Here is a 21,032-nt window from a genome sequence, read left to right as displayed (position 1 = left end):
ACACAAGCAGAAATTGTGTTCAAGCACTGCAGCAGGGCATCTTGGTGGTCACTCTGACATTGTCCTGATATAGATCTTGCACCACGGGCTTGGACTTGCTAGTGGGGTCCATGGCCTAAGCAAACTGTAATGCCCCAATGGGTGGGGACCCGCTGTGCCACTTACCGGTTTAGCTTTGTGCCAAACTTGGGAATAAAGTCTAAGTGTTCCCCTGGTTTTAACCTTTTATCCCGCTTCAGTATGCAGACTGGTATGCAAGAGTGGTCTAGAGTATGCAAGAGTGGTCTAGGTTAAATGGCGGCTGGCTGAGTAGACCAGAACTCACCAAGCACTAGGGATACAGGCAGGTGGGATGAGCTGTCGCTAGTTGGAGTATGCGCAGCAGCAGAATCAGAGGCAGGATTGACTTGGTGTTATAGAAGAACTGATGCTGTAAGAACAACTAAGCAGAATAGCACAGCTAGATGTAATGAGGCTTGGTCAACAATCTGAGTCAAATACTGGAAAAGCAAGCAGGTACTGAGGGATCAGACTAGAGGCAGTGTCATGAAACAGGCAATGGTCAGGAACACAAGAACAAAGCAGATCAAAACAGCAGCAGAACCTTTGGGAGTAGACAAGCTACACTGTTGCTTAGGAACCACAGGAAGGTAGAAGTGCTATCATATAGGTTGTGTCTGGCAGAGAATAGAGGGGGAGCGGAATCAGAGATGCGCATGGACCCTTAAAGAGACAGCATGCGTGTGGCCTAGGGATCGACCGATATCGTTCTTTTAGGGCCGATACCGATAATCGGTGCAGGTTAGGGCCGGTAGCCGATAATTTATACCGATATTCCGGTATAAGTTATCGGCTATTTATCCCCCCGCGACACCGCTGCAGATCATTGATTTAAAGCGGGCGCTTTAAATCAATGAACTGCAGCGGCTTTTGCGGTGCCATAGACCGCCGCCACCCGCTTCTCTCCCCCTGCCTGTCCGGGGGTCCTGAGTCCTATCATCGCGACCGCCCCCCCCCCCCCACTGCCGCTCCGCGCCCCCTACCGCACCGCGCCGTGTCGCACCCCCCCACCACACCGCACCGGGGTCCACTCTACATCTGGCTCCGGTGGCGTCACTGTGCGCACTGACGGTGACGCCGCGTCGCGTCACGTCACTCGTCATTGCGCACAGTGTAACACAGGACGCAGCAGGAGCCAGAAGTAGCGTGGACCCCGGGCCCCGGGAACAGGTAATTATAAAACCGGGGATGGGGGAGGCAATGGGGCTGGGGCGGAGCGGTGGGGGGTGCGACGCGGTGCGGTGGGGCGGTGCATCGGGTCGGTGGGGGGGGCGGTCGCGGTGCGGTGGGGGCGGTGCGGGGGGCGGGGCATTATCAGATTATCGGCAAGGTAATTGCCGATACCAATAATGCCCAAAATCGGGATTATCGGCCGATAATATCGGCCAGACCGATAATCGGACAATCCCTAGTGTGGCCCCTATGGGGTGCATCTAAAGCTGTGGCCATCTGTGACAGTGCAGGGGAACAAGTTCGGAGCCGGTAGCAAATAGAAGGAGCCGTGCTTGCAGTTCAGTTGAGGTACTCAGTTGCTTGGTAAGTGGATGACCCACTTAGACCTCAGAGATCTGGTGCCCCTCTGTACTGAACCCTAAACTACACCTCCAATTAAAACGTTTAAATTTGGGCAAAAAATTTACATTAAATAGAATGTCTCATCATAGACAACCCTTTTCATATTATATCCACCATGACAATTAGCTGAATGGATTAGTGCTGGAATCCCCATCAAACATCTGATAAAGCTGGGTAGGCTGCAGAAAGCCAGACCTTTCCCAGACAGCACCCAATACTAGTGAAATGATGAATGGCTGTTGACATAATACATGGGCCTCTTGTATCTGCCCACTAAACTATTCCATTTTGCTCCAAAAAGGTGGCACCAAGCTGGAGATACAGCTCTAATTTTAAAATGTATTTCATTCATTTATGGATATATCTGTTCTTTAATTCCAGACAATTATTAAATATCTATAGATATATAGACTTGGGTTATAGAAATAATTGACCTAATTTTTTTTTTTTTTTTAAAGCTTCCTTAAGGAATTTAAGTGATTGTCCATGGGGGTTGTAATATATATATATATATATATATGTGTGTGTGTGTGTGTTTTTTTTATGTCTTCCATTCATTTATGGAAATATCTGTTCTCTAATTCCAGACAATAACTAAACATCTACAGTTTAATGAAGACTTGTGTTATAGAAATATTTGACCTTGTTTATCTGAATCTCCTTAAAGGAATTCTCTGTGGATGTCGTCTATGTAACTCCCCTGTGGCTGCTCCGCCATGAAGAGTATATTGCCTCAATAAATGTGAGGAGGTTCAGTAACACAAAGACTTGGGAGCAGAAAACACAATCTACCTGTCGTCTTTCAGGGAAAAGCAAAAAAATGTTTTTATCTTATTTTATTTTTACCAACTCAGATGTTTACAACAGCCCGGGAATGAGGATATGTCATGGATAAAATACATTAGAGAAATATGAATTTTGAAATCCTGATTTTGTCAATATTTTAAATTCAACTTTGCTACAAAATATTTTTTTTTTTAAATAATAAAAGATTATAAACTATGTCCTGTAATGCAGCAATTCTTGAAAGTAAAATTCAACTTTTTAAACCCCAGAAGGTTGTTTTTTTTTTGGTTTTGCTTTCGAATATAAATTATTGCAGTGTAAATTAAAATCTGTTCTGGCTTTGTATTCATTTTTGATATGTTACTTGAGTTGTAGGGACCAGTCTTCAAATTCAGGTAAGGCCAAAGATAAAAAAGGAAAACATCAAATCCTATAACTGTTCATCCCATATATTTCTATAAGCATATACTCGTTGAGATCTGGATGTATTTCCTACATTCTATAGAAGTTTTGGAGTCCCTAAAGAATTTTCGCTCTAGATGGAAAGATGACAATGAAGGGTCTAGAACGGAAAATTGCACAAAACTCCTTTTGGGGTATACCCTCACAGATATAACCATTAAATAAGACCCCACCTCCTTAAAAAGCTAACATTTTATCAATACTCATTTTTTCTAAATAAATTGTGAAAACATTCCACTAGGTGACAATAAGTGATTAAAATTACGGACACTATAACTTTAATGAAGGGTTTTCGTACTCTGCGTTCTTGGAATAAAGTAATATTAGATTTATTGTAAAAAAGGAGGTGGTAGAGGCGACAAGTTACATACCTTCGGCCAGTATTAGGAGGCACCAATCAGAACAGTGCTTTAATAAATAAAATAAAAATGGTAAAAATGGGGTATTGGTAAATCAAAAGAAAAGACATATACAATAAATATACAGCCATACTTACCATGGAGGGTTGATGTCTGGAATGGGATTGCTTGATAAATGGGAAAAAATATTATTAAAGCTAATTAATATCAAAAATTATATATAAAGAATAACCATTCAATAATGATAGGATAACACCCCTTTATATCTGATATATGATGCCACATATTGTATGGGTATCATTGGTTTATTAAAGAACGATAAATAGTACTTAAAGGGGTACTCCACTGCTCAGCATTTGGAATAAACTGTTCTGAATGTTGGAGCTGGTGCCGGGAGCTTGTGAGGCCATAGCCCCGCCCCCTCATGACATCACGGCCTGCCCCTTCAATGCAAGTCTATGGGAGGGGGCGCTACATAGATCTATTGGATATAGTGCGCGCATAGTTCTGAGGTGATAATGACACAACAGAGTCTATAAAAGTCCGGGAAGTAGCGAAGTTTCGCCATTAACTTCAAGCACTTGATAAAGCCAGACATCCTGGCAAAACGTTGGGGAGGTTATAGATAGGTTATAGCTCGGACACTAAATATCAGGTAGTTTATAATATACATATATGACGGTTGGGGAGTAGGCAGGCTATATAGCAGTCAGGTGCACAGTCAAAGGAATAGTAATGTCCTATTGTGCTCATCCATAAAATATTAGAATATTACCTTGAAAGTCAGATGGGGAGAGTTAGCAAAACCTCTCCAGAGGAAAAGTTACTGAGTTGCCCATAGCAACCAATCAGATAACTTCTTTCCTTTTGCAGAGGCCTTGTTAAAAATGAAAGAAGTTATCAGATTGGTTGTTATGGGCAACTCAGCAACTTTTCCTCTGGACAGATTTTGATAAATCTCCCCCATAGTATCCGTAATCTTGATCAGTTATCGCCACCTGTTGGAATTTTTCACAATTTATTTTGAATTTTAACAAGAAATAATAATAGAAATTTTAAGTGGGGTTCTTAGTTGAGGGTTTTCCCTGCAGGGGGTGTACCCCAAAAGGTGTTTTGTGCAGTTATTAGCCCTGGAACCTTCTGGGGATTTGTTGAGTTTACAATGAAAAATTGTCAATTTGCTAAGATAGTTTTATCGAAACAATTTCTCTAGCATTATATTATGTTTATTTTAATTAGAACACAATTGTTTAAGAAATATGTTTTTCTCCCATATGTCTCATCCACAAGGCCAAAAAAGGTGTATGAAAAGGGGTTGACAGAAGGATAAGGTATGCCCAGTCCATAAAAGGTACTAAAAGACTAAAAATACAAAAAATTTGTCATGTCTTCTGGAAAGTTTGGGAGGGGTCTGGGGTCTCCGAGCGGTCCTCTAACATCCACATGTGTTTTCCGTGTGAGCATAGTGTAATACAAGCTGCAGGAACAGGGAGAGGTGAGTAACTTCTAAGTCTGTCTTAAAAATTTATATTTATTTGGTGTGTCCTAGGTCAGTATTTATTTCCATACAGCTTAATTCCTTATGGGTGAAGCCCATTTTGACCTTAAGAACGAGGCCAATTTTCGTATTCTCACTTTCGTTTTTTCCTCCTCCCCTTCTAAAAATCATAACACTTTCAATTTTTCACCTACATAACCATATAAGGGCTTGTTTTTTGCATCACCAGTTGTACTTTGTAATGACATCACAAATGTTATAACAAAATCTGCAGCTAAACAAAATTAGGGGGGCTACTACATGCAATCTTTTGATTGAATATCCTGATTAATGCTCTGCCATAGCATAGCATCCATCCGTGTTATTGGTACTCTGCTGCAACAGCCTGCATGGCAGGCTTGGAGCAATAGCATACCAATTAAACGGCAAGGAGGCAGATAAGGGCCATCGATGGTCCCGATCAGCTCCGCTGAGCTGCCGGGATACTTTTACTTTTGGTTTAGATGCCGCAATCAACTTTGATTGATCGGTGATGCCCTTCATTAACCCTTGGTCCTGGCTGCTGATATCAGTCGGGACCCACCATGTTTGAAGCGTTCTCAGTATGTGAGCATGCTTCAAACCCTGGGAACGGGACGAGGACATACAGGTACGCCCTCCGTCTTTAAAGAGTACCTCTAATTAACTTGATAACTGTTATAATCCTTCCAGTTCACTGCCCCATCATTATAAACCACCCCCTGCCTTTATTTTTTTTATAATTTTTTAGTTTTCTACCTTGATATTGCTCTGTATTTTCTGCTCAGCCTCAGTTTCACGGAGCTGTCACGCCCCCTCCCACAGGCTTGCATTGAGGGGGCAGGACGTGACGTCATTAGGGGGTGGGGCTATGACGTCACAAGCTCCCTTCACAAGCTCCACCGTTCGGAACAGTTTGTCCCAAACGCTGAGCAGCAGAGTACCCCTTTAAGTACCGGGACGCAAGGGTGTACCTGTGCACCCTTCATACCCAACAGGTTAAATACTGCCCCCAAACCAAATTTCACCACAGTGAAGTATAGACCCCAGATCAGACCTTCTTAATAAATATAGACCCCAGACTAGACTCCCTACATAACTACAGATGATAAACTTTCCTTTAGATAAGGGATAAGATGCCCAATGGCGGATTACCTCTTTAATGGTGTGGGAGTGGAATGAAGGAGGATGTATTCTTTCTTACTACTATATATGTATGATGTATTTGCACATTTAGTCATGCTGTGATAAAGGCTCAGTGTGGACCAAAACATGCCACCTGTTTGTATTTTATCCCGGAGCTACAAAGAAAAATCTAAAGATTTTTTACTGCTACTTCGGCTGCCCCTCTATTTGGATACCACACAGCTCCACGTTATTCTATGCAACCATATGTAGCACCCAATAGTCTGGAGTAAAACTATAGTCCAGCCTTGAAGAACATTGCTGGAAACATTGCTAAATGTCCCAAATTTTGTCTAAATCAACAGCAGGAACCAGTCAATTGCTCGTCTTCTCAACCACACGGAATCAAGTGCAAATGATTTGATCTTAATTTTTTCCCCTCATATTTTGGGAGATGAATTGGATGGAAGTAAAAAACAAGACATTGTTGAATGATTTTATTCTGATTGGATTCTTAGAGGGACGGGTTGTTTGTATAATTTTAATGGCCACCGTTTACACAATGATCATCATCTGGAATTTCATAGTTTTTGGCATCATCCAGGTGGACAGCCATCTCCAGACGCCCATGTATTTCTTCCTGAGTTGTCTATCATTATTGGATGTCTGTTTCTCTACGGTCACCCTCCCGGCTATGCTGGTCAATGCTGTCACCGGGAACAGGAGGATATCCTTTTACAGATGTTTCACACAGCTCTATTTCTTTGCTAGTTTTGGAGGATCTGAAAGTCTTCTTCTGGCTGCCATGGCTTATGACCGATATGTAGCCATATGTAACCCCCTCCGTTACCATGTTGTTATGAATAAGAGGTTTTGCTCAGGGTTAGTTGCGGGGTGTTTGGTTTGCGGGTTTTTGAATTCCGTGTTCAACGCCTTGATGACCATGAAGCTGACATTCTGTGGAGATCATCATATCAACCATTTCTTCTGTGATGTCCTTCCAGTGTTGGAAGCAGCTTGTAGTGACATTCAGAGCAGCCAAGTATTGTTATGTATGGACGCACTGTTACTAGGGATGTCTCCTTTTATCCTTGTGATGAATTCCTACATACGGATCATCTCCACCATCCTGAAGATCTGCTCCTCGGAAGGAAGACAGAAGGTCTTCTCCACGTGTTCCTCTCACCTCACAGTTGTCACTATCTTTTACATTACAGGCTCTCTTAACTACAATGGTCCTAGTTCTGAAGATTCTTTCATCCTTGCTCAAGTGTCGTCTTTTCTCTTTGGTATACTTTCCCCATTGTTAAACCCTGTAATCTACTGTTTGAGAAACAAAGAAGTGAAGAAAGCCTTGGAGAAAGCAATAACTAGACCATAAGTTGTGGCGATGATCATGATGAGACTATGTGGCTTGATCTAAGTAAGCCAATTTGGATTTAAACAAAATTGATACATTGTGTTATGCCTAATGCAGGGCCAGAGGGGGTGGAGCATGGCACAGGTTTGATGCACTGAAAACTCGTGCCAATCAGAGGGGCCTATTACTATGTGGGGCACAAAAGGAGACTTATTATGCAGGGGGGACAAAAGGGACTTATTACTATGTGTGGGGGCACAAGAGGGGCATATTGAGGCACAAAAGAAAACCTATTACTTTGTGGGAGGGCACAAAGGGGTCTAGGTTCAGTTTGAGAGCACAAACAGGGGACCTCACCACTCAGTAGGGACAAAGAGTGGGTCTAACTACTGTGTGAGGTCACAAAGAAGGTCCTAGTTTGTACAGAGGTGAGGATGATGCAGGACAAGAGAGGGTTCTGAGATGATTGTCCGGCAAATGTTGCAGAGACAAGTTGAGGCTGAAAAAGGTTGTCATAGTTGTCTGGGCCGGATGGAGGAGAAAAGGAAAGAGAATGAGCGGAATAAATTAAAATATGTCAGGAAGTCGGGCTGTTGGTCCTGCCTGTATGTGGCTTCTTATAAATGAAAAGGGTACACATTGTTAAAAATGTGTCTATCAATCTTATAAATTAAACTAGGTATACAATGCAGCAAAAAATGCACCAAAATATATAACAGGTGACATTTTAAAAATACCTTAGAGAGGTAATTTTGCCTTTTAGTTATGCTTTAAATCCAAAATAACATGTTAGATGAAAAGTGGTCAGGGGCAGACTGACACCACTCAGGGCCCCCGGACCAAATAAAGCAAGGGCCCCCAGCAAGACTCCACCCCTGGCCCCACCTCTGCACTGCCCCTATTCCCGCCCAGACCACCACTACATATCAGAGTACAATTTCCGTCTTTTTATCACTCCTCTTTGGCATTTTTTTTTTTTCACTCCTCTTTGGTGTTTTGCTGCTCCTTTGCAGATTTGCAGCATGGTAAAACTCTGGCGTTTATTTAACAGAAATCTTGGTGTTTTTCTCTTAGAGAAGTCTATGGGAGTGAAAACGTCATAGTGTTTTTGTGGGCTGTTTTTATTTATTTATTTTTTACTTTAGCAATCTTAAAAAAGGGATGGCGTTTCCCATCCCTACTACTAAAAGATGTAGTAGGGATGGGAAAAATATAGGGAACACATTTTATCTTTTTTTTTTTTTTAGAACAAATTTTATTTCTTTTTTTCTATCAGGGAATGATTTATGTTAACGTTTATGTAAACATAATATTTAATGTTTATGTTCTATTTTTTAGATAATGTTTATTTATTTATAATATATTATCTGTCTTCTAATAATTTGCTTTCTAAACAATACAGTGTAATATCCTTTCTCCACTATATGTCTACATTATTGTGGTACTACTACTCCCAGCATAGTACAGAGTCTGTTCCATGTTGGGAGCAGTAGTACCTGCACTAAGAGACAGATTACACCAGGTCTCACTCTTGATCAGAATTTATAATCACATCACTGATTCATGTTTGCTGCTGAGAGTCGTGATTGGCCAGACTGTGCCGGCCAATCAAGACTCTCAACGGCAAATATGAATAATTGATGTGAAGTTCTATTCACATCACAGTCCGGCCTGAGTACATAGCAGGGATGCGGATGGTACAGTGTGCCGCCCGCTTCTCTGGATAATAAATTCCGATTGTAACGCGTCTATTGTAACGGGTCTTAATACACTGTATTGTTTAGAAAGGCAATTATTATAAGGCATAAAATATATTATTAATAAAAAAAATTTAAACTAGAAATTATAAGGAAATATTTAATTAAAATCATGTGGACCCCTCTGCCATGTGTTATATTGTTGGCTACATTTTCATGTCCCTGACTGCTAACATAAATCATTCCCTAGAAAAAAAAAAAAATAGTACAAAAAAAAAAGGGAATTGGGGGGTTATTTAAACTTTTAATAGGGAGGGGGCTTTGTTGCATTTTTTGTGGGGGTCCAACTGCTGAGACCTCCACAGATCACTTCAGTTCAAGTTGCTCTCCAGCTGTTGTAAAGCTATAACTTCCATCTTGTCTGGAGAGCCTCAGGCAATGTGTAAGTTGTAGTTTTGCAACAGCTGGAGACCACAGATTGTAGACTACAGATCTGATTGGACAGTCAGGAGAATACATAATGATATCAGAGACCTGACTGACGTCTTCTCTGTTGTCGTTGCTTTTCTTTTCTTCTTCATCTTGTTGGTGCACCAGGATTTCTTTCAGCTTCATCTTGCTTTGCAGAGTCTAAAGACAAGACATCATTGTCAATTTGTTAGCAGATCCTCTGTACGAAGAAAATAATCATTACAATCCTGCCAGGCACTGCGCCCCCTGAATATATCCCTGACAGAAACTGTGCCCCCTTTCTATATCCCTGACAGAAACTGCGCCCCCTGAATATATCTCTGACAGAAACTGTGCCCCCTGAATATATCCCTGACAGAAACTGTGCCCCCTGCCACACACTGTACCTGTAATAATAATACTGCAACACACTGTTTCTTCTCAGTTCGGCTGAATCCTACCGCAGCACTGTCCTCCTCCAGACCCCTTGTCCACCTTCTGCTCCAGACCCCTCTGTCCTCCTCCATACCCCTCAGTCCTCCTCTTCCATACCCCTCAGTCCTCCTCTTCCAGACCCCTTTGTCCTCCTCCATACCCCTCAGTCCTCCTCTTCCCAACCCCTCAGTCCTCCTCTTCCAGACCCCTCTGTCCTCCTCCTCCAGAACACCAGTTTTCCTTCAAGCTCCTCTGTCCCCCTCCTCATCCAGACCCTTTGTCGGCCTCCACCTCCAGACTCCTCTGTCCACTTCCTCCAGACCCCTCTGTCCTCCTTCTTCATCCTAGGTCCTGCTCCTCATCCAGGTCCCTCTCTACTCCTTCAAACCATTCTGTCCACCTCCTTAAGACACCTTTGTTTGCCTCCTTCTCCAGACCCTTCTTGTTGCCTCCTCCAGACACCTCTGTCTGCCTCTTTATTCAGACCTCTCTGCCCTCCCCCTCCTACAGTTCCCATGATCCTCCTCCAGGCTCCTCTGTCCTCCTCCAGATATCTAAGTTTTCCTCCAGGCCTCTCTGTCACACCCATTACCAACCCTCCACTCCCGAGGAACAAAAGAACCGCCAGGTTCCTCCAACCCCCCCCCCCTAGAATCCTTAGTCTTTTTCCAGACTCCTCCTCTTCCCCTCAACAGATTCCTAAGTCCATGTATCATACATACATCATACATACCGTATATACTCGAGTATAAGCCGACCCGAATATAAGCCGAGGCCCCTAATTTCACCCCATAAACCCAGGAAAAGTTATTGACTCGACTATAAGCCTAGGGTGTGAAATACATCATCCCCCCATGTCATCATCCCTCCCTGTCATCATCCCCCCCCCCTTCATCATCACCGCCTGTCAATCCCTTCATCAGTGGTCTTCAATCTGCGGACCTCCAGATGTTGCAAAACTACAACTCCCAGCATGCCCGGACAGCCATCGGCTGTCCGGGCATGCTGGGAGTTGTAGTTTTGAAACCTCTGGAGTTCTGCAGGTTGAAGACCACTGCGGCCTTTGTCATCATTCAGACACCCCCTTTTTAGTTTTCTACTCACCTCCCCTCGGTGGGAAGGAAGGGTGAGTTGGTCCGGCCATCTATGCTGCAGGGACCGTCCGGTGGGGAGGGCAAGTCGTAGGTGTCTGAATGAGGACGAAGGCCGCAGTGGTCTTCAACCTGCGGACCTCCAGAGGTTTCAAAACTATAACTCCCAGCATGCCCGGACAGCCGATGGCTGTCCGGGCATGCTGGGAGTTGTAGTTTTGCAACATCTGGAGGTCCGCAGGTTGAAGACGACTGAGAAGGGATTGACCAGCGGAGAGTTCACTCGAGTATAAGCCGAGGGGGGGCGTTTTCAGCATGAAAAATCGTACTGAAAAACTCGGCTTATACTCGAGTATATACGGTACATCTATCATGCATGCATGCATATATCATACATACACACATCTATTATACATACATCATGCATGCACACATATATCCTGAATACATCTATTATACATACACATATCTATCATACATTCATCATACATCTATCATGCACACATACATACATCTAACATGTATGGACACTTCTGTCATACATACATGCATACATCTATTATGCATAAACACATCTATCATGTCTACTCACCTTATGCAGGAGATCAGGGTCACTCAACTGGGGCAGCAGTGGCAATAATATAAAAAAAATACGGCTATGGCCCCGTTAGCCAAAAACAAAACACCACTCGCCGCCAGCGACGCCACTGTCATTAATATTTATTACAACAATTTGAACATGTTATAGACCACTACACTAATTAAGATTACATGTAAGGGATACACTTGCAAACACATTTTGGTGCAGACAGAAAAGGTATTTTTTCTCAGTAAGGTACAACAAGTTAAGTTGTTGCGGTCACTTAGGGTACATGCACACCACGTTTTTTCTATACAGTTCCTGCATTCGGTTTCAAGTTAAAAACCGTACAGAACCATATAGAAAACCGTATGTCAAACGCATCATCTGGTTTAGTACGTTTTGAGTCTTATATAGTTTTGTCCGTTTTTTTACCCGTACCCCAAACCGTAGACTACTAAGTTTTTTGGTCCGGGTGAAAAACTGTATTAAACTGTATACGTTTTTTTTTTAACATGGGAGCGAATGGGAACCGTGCAGAACTGTATGTGTGTACGGTTCCATGCGGTTTGCACCATACGGTTTTTGACTTTGCACGTAATTTTTTCTTGGAATTGCAACCAAACAAGTGAAAGTTTATTCAAAATGGAGTGAAAAGTTTAAAACGTATATGTTTTTTTCTTAAAAAACGGATGCAACTGGACATTATTTTCAAACCGTATACAGGTTGAAATTTGTACACACGTTTTGATACAGTTTAGTGCTGTTTTGAGGAATCCGTTTTTCATCAAACTGAAATTTTTTATGTGCCCTAGACACTCCTTCCCTCAGCTCTCCAAAACATTTCCTGGTTCCACCTCCACGCAAAATCGTCCGAGGGGGGGGGGGGGGGGGGCATTGCTTCTACCTCTCCACTCTGTACTGTAGCTCTAGATTTGGCCCCTCCTCTCAGCTGTCCGGAGATTTCCAAACCTACAGCGAGGGGGGACGAAAGGCGGAGCTGTGCGGAATGCAGTTCTGAACCTCCCTCAGCCTCATACACAGTTCCCTTCTCGCCCCTCCCTCAGGAGGAGGACATAGATTATCACAGACCCGCTATAAAAATCTATGTCCGCCAGGCTGTGGTAGATGGGGAGTAAAAATCTCTACTGTGGTTGTGTGACTGAGCCATTGTGAAAATATATGGCTGTACAGGAGAGGGATTCTCATAGCCCCACTCTTGGACGTAAATTTTCATGCATCTCCCTCAGGAGGAGAGGGATTCTCACAGCCCTGCTCCCACAGCCCCCTGGACGTAGATTTTTATAGCTGTCAATATCTGTCTGCGAGAGTCCATGTCCTGAGGGAGGAGCGAGGAGGGAGCTGTGTACAGGGACGAGGGAGTTGCAGAACTGCATCCCGCACATCTTTGCCTTCCCCCTCCCCTGGCTGTATGTTCAGAAATCTCCAAACAGCTGAGGACAGGGACGACGTAATAATGCACGGGGTGGAGGCGGAGACAAGGAATGGTTCAGAGGGGAGGAGCTGACCCAAAATTGTCTGGGGTGCATAAAAATCCCTTACACTGGCACAGGTGTATCCCCACATCTGTCATACATACATCTAACATCCCTCCATCCATACATTAATAACACATACATTCACAGGATACATACATTGATTTATCATTCATACATGCACGCCCCTCGGTCTCTTCCCCACTCCTAACGCCCCCCAGCTCATTCTCCTAAAACCTCTATTACCCCCCCCCCCACCTGCTCGGTCTCCTCATCTCAATGACGCCTCTCCAACCACCCCTAGAAATGGCCACCCCAGTCTCCTCACCCAACCCGCCCACCCCGTCTGCTAACCCCCCTTGTCAACTTACTTTAACAGAGATCAGCGATGCAGTTGGGCGGGCCACCCAACAGATGGCTTGGCACACCAGGCAAAAGCCTGATGTCTGGCCCTGTTCAAAAGCCACCACCTGGCCAGGCTGGCTTATTCTTGTGTGGCCCCTTTGGCCGTGCACTGGCAGACACCGAGAAAGCCGGAAGAGCAATGAGTTCTTTGGCGGCCACGCTACAGTAAACTCCTGGGCTTAGACGCGAGGTCACATGACCTCAGCTTCTCTCCCAGGCAGCCACTGCAATTCTCTTAAAGGGCCGCTGCACCAGTGGCTGTCTGGAAGAGGAATGAAAGTGACACCCAGCTCTGACACAGCGGAATCTCCACAATGACACTGTGGCCGTAGCAGGGCCAGGCCTGGCTATTTAAAAATAAAAACTTGTGATTTTATGTGACAGATGCCGGACGGCTGGCCTTTTCCCTAACAGGGCCCTCGGACAACTTCTGAATGGACCGGCCGGTCAGTCCGCCCCTGAAAGTTGTGCAAATTTTGTTGATGGATGTCTGCACTGTAGTCACTTATATGGTCTACAAAGTGTGACAAATTGATATGTACCACTGTATGTAGCCAATGTTGATCTGTGTAATAGTATGGTGGTAATGCAATAGTATGGTAAAGGTCATGGCACCGGGGTATTAATTATCCCTTGTATATTGGTATTATTGGTAGTATTGGCCTTTGTATTGAGTGCATTGGGTTTAGGTCAGTTTGTTCTACAGTATGATTATAACATATATGGTCATAGTATCTGCTCTATGTGTAGAGTGCCACCTGAAAAAATGGATGACCCACTTGGACCTCAGAGGTGTTGTGCCCCCCTATCTTGAACCAAAACTACATCTCGGATAAGAACTTGTAAATTTGAGCAAAATTTCTATATTAAATAGGTGTAATGATTGCACCTGGCAAGGCTGTGCATATTGCTCTCTGGTCAAGCAAGATTTACAGATCTGGGCCAATCGGCAGCTAGGAGGGGTTATTTAAGGCCTCCTGAGCCTTTCTGGTTTGCTGCTAATTTCACTTTGCACTTTGTCTTGCTCTGTGTACATATGTATCCTTGTTTAACCCCTTAAGGACCCAGCCATTTTACACCTTAGGACCAGAGCGTTTTTTGAACATCTGACCACTGTCACTTTAAACATTAATAACTCTGATACTTTTATTTATCATTCTGATTCCGAGACAGTTTTTTCGTGACATATTTTACTTTAACATAATGATAATTTTTTGTGGTAAATTGCATCCTTTCTTGGTGAAAAATTCCAAAATTTGATGAAAGAATTGAAAATGTTGCATTTTTCTAACTTTGAAGCTCTCTGCTTGTAAGAAAAATGGATATTCCAAATAAATTTTATTTTTATTCACAAATACAATATGTCTACTTTATATTTGCATCATAAAGTTGAGATGTTTTTACTTTTGGAAGACACCAGAGGGCTTCAAAGTTCAGCAGCAATTTTCAAACTCACTATTTTTCAGGGACCAGTTCAGTTTTGAAGTGGATTTGAAGGGTCTTCATATTAGAAATACCCCACAAATGACCCCATTATAAAAACTGCACCCTCCAAAGTATTCAAAATGACATTCAGTAAGTGTTTTAACCCTTTAGGTGTTTCACAGGAATAGCAGCAAAGTGAAGGAGAAAATTCAAAATCTTCATTTTTTACACTCGCATGTTCTAGTAGACCCAATTTTTGAATTTTTGCAAGGGGTAAAAAGGAGAACATTTTCACTGGTATTTGAAACCCAATTTCTCTCGAGTAAGCACATACCTCATATGTCTATGTAAAGTGTTCGGCGGGCGCTGTAGAGGGCTCAGAAGGGAAGGAACGACAAATGGTTTTTGGGGGGCATGTCACCTTTAGGAAGCCCCTATGGTGCCAGAAAAGCAAAAAAATAAACACACATGGCATACCATTTTGGAAACTAGACCCCTTAGGGAACATAACAAGGGGTAAAGTGAACCTTAATACCCCACAGGTGTTTCACGACTTTTGCATATGTAAAAAAAAAATATTTTTTTTCCTAAAATGATTGGTTTCCCAAAAATTTTACATTTTTAAAAAGGGTAATAGTATTTGAAGCCTAATTTCTCCCGATTCAGAAAACACCCCATATGGGGGTGAAAAGTGCTCTGTTGGCGCACTACAGGTCTCAGAAGAGGAGTAGTCACATTTGGCTTTTTTAAAGCAAATTTTGCTCTTGGGGCATGCTGCATTTAGGAAGCCCCTATGGTGCCAGAACAGCAAAAAAAAAAAAACACATGGCATACCATTTTGGAAACTAGACCCCTCAGGGAAGGTAACAAGGGGTAAAGTGAACCATAATACCCCACAGGTGTTTCCCGACTTTTGCATATGTAAAAAAATAAATAAAAATTTTACCTAAAATGCTTGGTTTCCCCAAAATTTTACATTTTTAAAAAGGTTAATAGCAGAAAATACCCCCCATAATTTGTAACACAATTTCTCCCGAGTACGGCGATACCCCATATGTGACCCTAAACTGTTGAAATACGACAGGGCTCCAAAGTGAGAGCGCCATGCGCATTTGAGGCCTAAATTAGGGACTTGCATAGGCGTGGACATAGGGGTATTCTACGCCAGTGATTCCCAAACAGGGTGCCTCCAGCTGTTGTAAAACTCCCAGAATGCCTGGACAGTCAGTGGCTGTCTGGCAATACTGGGAGTAGTTGTTTTGCAACAGCTGGAGGCTCCGTTTTGGAAACAGTGGCGTACCAGACGTTTGTCATTTTTATTGGGGAGGGGGGCTGTGTAGGGGTATGTCTATATGCAGTGTTTTTTACTTTTTATTTTATTTTGTGTTAGTGTAGTGTTTTTAGGGTACAGTCGCACGGGCGGGGGTTCACAGTAGTTTCTCGCTGGCAGTTTGAGCTGCGGCAGAAAATTTGACGCAGCTCAAACTTGCAGCCGGATACTTACTGTAAACCTCCGCCCATGTGAGTGTACCCTGTACATTCACATTGGGGGGGGGGGGGGGGGGGGGGAATCCAGCTGTTGCAAAACTACAACTGGGAGTTGCAGTTATGCAACCAGCAGATGCACCACTACAACTCCCAGCATGCACTTTAGCTGATTGTGCAAGCTGGGAGTTGTAGTTATACAACAGCTGAAGGTACACTTTTCCATAGAAGAAATGTGCCTCCAGCTGTTGCAAAACTATAAGTCCCAGCATGCCCATAAGGGAATGCTGGGAGTTGTGGTGGTCTGCCTCCTGCTGTTGCATAACTACAGCTCCCAGCATGCCCTTTTTGTATGCTGGGAGCTGTTGCTAAGCAACAGCAGGAGGCTGTCACTCACATCCAACTGCTGATCCATGCTGCAGGTCAGTCCCTCGCTGCAGCCGCCGCTCCTGGGGTCCCGATCCCAACAGGGACGCCGGGGATCTGGGACCCTGGGTCCACGTCCCACACCAACGCGGAGCGGGTTGCGGAGTGACACCAGCAGCAGGTTCCCTGATTGGTCAGCCGGTAATCCGGCCGACGAATCAGGGCGATCGTGAGGTGGCACCAGTGCCTCACCCCTGCTGGCTATGGCTGTTCGGGGCTGTCAGAGACGGCCTCGATCAGCCAGTAATTCCGGGTCACCGGGTCACTGGAGACCTGATTGACCCGGAATCCGCCGCAGATCGCTGGGCTGAATTGTCCAGTGATCTGCGGCCATTGCCGACATGGGGGGGTCATCATGACCCCCCTGGGCGATATGTCCCGATGCCTGCTGAACGATTTCAGCAGGCATCGGGCACCGGTTCCGCTCCAGATGGCTGCGGGGGGGCCGGAAAAGTGCATGACGTTCTCATACGTCACGTGTCCTTAAGGACTCGGCAATGGAGACATATGAGAACGTCATGTGTCCTTAAGGGGTTAAAGCCAGGGTGTTTGTAGTTCACCTGCTTGTGTAGTTTTAGCTTTGTCCCGTTTCTGTATTTGTCTATACTGGTCGGTTTTATCCTGTCTAGTTTGGTATCTGTGTTAGTAACTTTTTCCTTGTATTTTGGCTTGTGTTCACACCTGTTTCTGTGAATCTTGAGCCATGTTTAGACTAGTTTGTATTTTGTGTTTTTCTCTAGGTTAGGTCCTAATCTACATAGCTTTGTTGTGCCCCTAACCTGGATTCAAATTTTTTTTTTGTATTTTAAATTCCTCCATTGTTGGAATTTGGTTTTGTATTTAGTCTAGTGTGAATTGATTCTAGAGCATCCTTGATCTATATAGTGTTGACTTCAGATAACCTTCATCCCCTGCATTCCTAATCCAGTCTCACCAGTATACTTTTAGTTATCCTGTCTTGTTCATATTATTATTCCTGACATATTTCTTAGGTTCTTAGGCTGTTGTATGTTCGCTATATACCTGCCACCATGTTTCCCTGATATCTGTTTGTAACTACTTTCCATTCCTGCCATTATGAAGTATCCCGGTTTCTTGTCTGTTCTTAACCTTTTGTATCCTGACCTGGGTCCCTGACTTTGTGCCGTTCTTGTTTATTGTTTTGACTATGATGCCCCTCACTTTAGTCAGCAGAGGGACTGGCGCCCAGTTGAAGAGCCGCTACTTAGGGCAGCTATGCAGGTATGCAGGGAAAGGGGTTCTGGGATAAGCTCAGGGCTCACTCTTCCCAGCCCTACGTAACAATATGATGTCTTATCATAGACAACCATTTTCATATCGGATCACCATGAAAATAAGCTGATGGCCAAAGGTTTTAGTGCTGGAATCCCCAAAAAACATGTGATTAAGGTGGGTAGGCTGTGGACAGCTAGAGTTTTCCTAGGCGGCGCCCACTACTGGTGAAATGATGAAGGGCTGTCCACATAATACATAGGCCTGTTGAATCTGCCAACTAAACTTTATACTTTCCTTCAAAAAGGTGGCACCAAGCTGGAGATACAACTCTATAATGTGTATAGCCTAGTAGGGTATACGGACAGTGATTGTCCATGGGGGTTGTTTTTTTCATTGTTGTAATTTCTTCCATTTGTTTATGGAAATATCTGTTTTCTATTTCCAGACAATAATTAAACATCTACAGTTAAATGTAGACTTGTGTAATAGAACTAATTAACCTTATTACTGTAAAGCTCCCTAAAGGAACTTGAGTCTCTGTGGATGTCGTCTATGTATCTCCCTGGTGGCTGCTCCTCCATGAGGAATATATTGACTCAATAAATATGAGGAGGTTCACTTAACACGAAGCCTTAGAAGCGGAAAACACAATCCACCTGTTTCAGTCATCTTTCAATAAATACCAAAATAAAAAAAAAACTGTAATGCTATCAAAAATGTTTTGATCTTATTTTATTTTTACCGATGTTCACAAACATCTAATATCCTGATTATTTAAAGCTGAAGGCGCAAGAATTAATACAAGTAAGAACAACAGCCTGGGAATGAGAACATGTCATGGATAAAATACATTAGAGAAATAGGAATTTTTGAATTCTTTGTAATTCTTGAATTTTAGTAATTTTTTTTATTCAACTTTTTCAGGAATCCAGCTATGGAACAGTTACATTTCTTAAATCATAATTAAGTTATAAACAATGTTCTGTAATGCAGCAATTCTTGATAGTAAAATTCAACTGCGACTTTGGAGTTGTCCACATGTGTACAGACACATAAGATATGAGGGCACCCTAGGATTTGGGCAGCATCAAGACATATTGTGGCCATCCCTGGAGGTGAAGGGGACCCATCACATCTTGGGGTGTAAATTAAAGTCTGTTCTGGCCATTCTTTAGATTTTGGAAATGTTGCTTGAGTTGTAGGGACCAGTCTTCAAATTCAGGTAAGACCAACAGAGATCAGATAAAAAAAAAAAAAAAAAAGCAAAAGACAGAAAAAATGGGGAGAAAAGGGTTGAGGGGGGAGGGGGGGCACTTTCTGTGTATAATATGAAAGGCAATAACTAAAAACACTGCTTATACAATGTATACCAATATAAAGCAATCTCCGGCTACTGTACCTCCTTTTTTTAAATAAAAAAATAATTATAGCATCTGTCATTTCAAAACACTTTTGTCGTGTTATATAATTTTTTCTAATATGGTCAAATTGGCTACATGGGATGTTCTCAAGCCACTTTCCAACTAAACTAAGCAAACATTTGCGTAAATTTTATTTTATAGGGTTTTAGTGACAATTTTCCTCTCTGGTATCCTACTTCAAGATTGTAAAAAATGATAGCGTCACTCTGAAGGTTCAGTAGGAAAAAAGGTCAGAGCCCAGTTCGATGGCCTAGTGTGGTTTGCCGGCAGCTGGTGCATGGCACAGTATAGTACCCCACAACCCGGCCTGTCACTGCTTACCAAGGGTGTATGCAGGATTTTCTCAAGGGTTGTAATGAAATAAAATATTAATAATAATACCTCTACACTAGGAACACATTTTACCACGGCTGTTGCTAAATAATACCATGATACTGTTTTTACATAAAAAACACTATACTTAAATATTATCAATCACACCACTATAAAATACAGACAAATAATTACTACCACAGTGACTGGGTAATACCACCCTACTGATACTGAATAAAAAACAGTATACACAAACCAATATTACCCCCATACAGTAAACATATGGTGAGAAATACCAGTCCGACACAGAGTTTCTGCAGACAATATAAGTGATTACAGTGCATTTACATAAAATAACTCACAGGAGACATCTTCTTGGACTTCTTGTTATTTTTTTTTTTTTTTGTATAACTGTTTATTTAAAATTTGTTTTATTTTCTATCTGGCTCAGACCACCATGAAAACTTCTTCCAACTATGTAGTTTTTAGAGCATTTGGTCTGGGGTCTGTGTTTATTTAGGGATCGGTTCTGATGTCTGTATTTATTTAGGTAGTCCAATCTGGAGGTCTGTATTTACTTAAAGGGGTACTCCACTGCTCAGCATTTGGAAGAAACTGTTCCCAAAGCTGGAGTTGGCGCTGGGAGCTCGTGATGTCATAGCCCCACCCCCTCATGATGTCACACCCCGCCCCCTCAATGCAAGTCTATGGTAGGGGGTGTGACGACTGTCACGCCCCCTCCCATAGACTTGCATTGAGGGGGCGGGGTGTGATGGCATGAGGGGGTGGGGCTATGACATCACAAGCTCCCGGGGCCGGCTCCAGCATTCGGAACAGTTTGTTCCAAATGCTGAGCAGCGGAGTACCCCTTTAAGGGGTTTGGTCTAGGTCTGCATTTATTTATGTGATCTAGTCTGGGGTATGGTATGGGTCTGTATTTGTTTGGAAGGTGGGTGGTCTATATTTATTCAGTGGGTCTGGCATAAAAGATATACACATAAAGTTGCAAAAGAAATAAAAAAGAAATAAAAAAAAAAGAAATAAAAAAACTATAGACTACTTTTCTTGTCTGACCTTTTTCAACGTAAAAAATTTGTGACAGGCATGTTTAGACTATGCATATTTCTGTTTTTGTAGCAGTCGATTTGTCTGGAGTAAAACTATAGTCCAGTCTTACAGATCATTGCAGGAAATGTAAATCTAAATATCTAAAATTTTGTCTAAATCAACAGCAGGAACCAGTCAGTTGCTCGTTTTCTCAACCACATGGAACCAAGTGGAAATAATTTGATCTCCATTTACTTTCCTCAGAATTCGGGAGATGAATTGG

General features: G+C 42.9%; 1 protein-coding gene across 1 annotated transcript; it reads left to right on the top strand.

Annotated features, from left to right (window-relative positions):
• The first annotated feature begins 6,346 nt into the window (after nucleotides 1-6,346).
• Nucleotides 6,347-7,264, top strand: LOC130293288 (olfactory receptor 5V1-like). Its single transcript, XM_056541791.1, has one exon. The coding sequence runs from the start codon at nucleotides 6,347-6,349 to the stop codon at nucleotides 7,262-7,264; it is 918 nt and encodes a 305-aa protein (XP_056397766.1).
• Nucleotides 7,265-21,032: the final 13,768 nt, after the last annotated feature.

The sequence above is a fragment of the Hyla sarda genome, chromosome 10 (assembly GCF_029499605.1).
Source record: "Hyla sarda isolate aHylSar1 chromosome 10, aHylSar1.hap1, whole genome shotgun sequence".
Taxonomy (NCBI): domain Eukaryota; kingdom Metazoa; phylum Chordata; class Amphibia; order Anura; family Hylidae; genus Hyla; species Hyla sarda.
Note: the sequence above shows the minus strand (reverse complement) of the source record. Positions and strands in the feature narration are given on the sequence as shown.

Excerpts from the sequence above, each read along its gene's own strand:
- LOC130293288 (XM_056541791.1), top strand. The coding sequence starts at position 6,347 with ATGGAAGTAAAAAACAAGACATTGTTGAATGATTTTATTCTGATTGGA.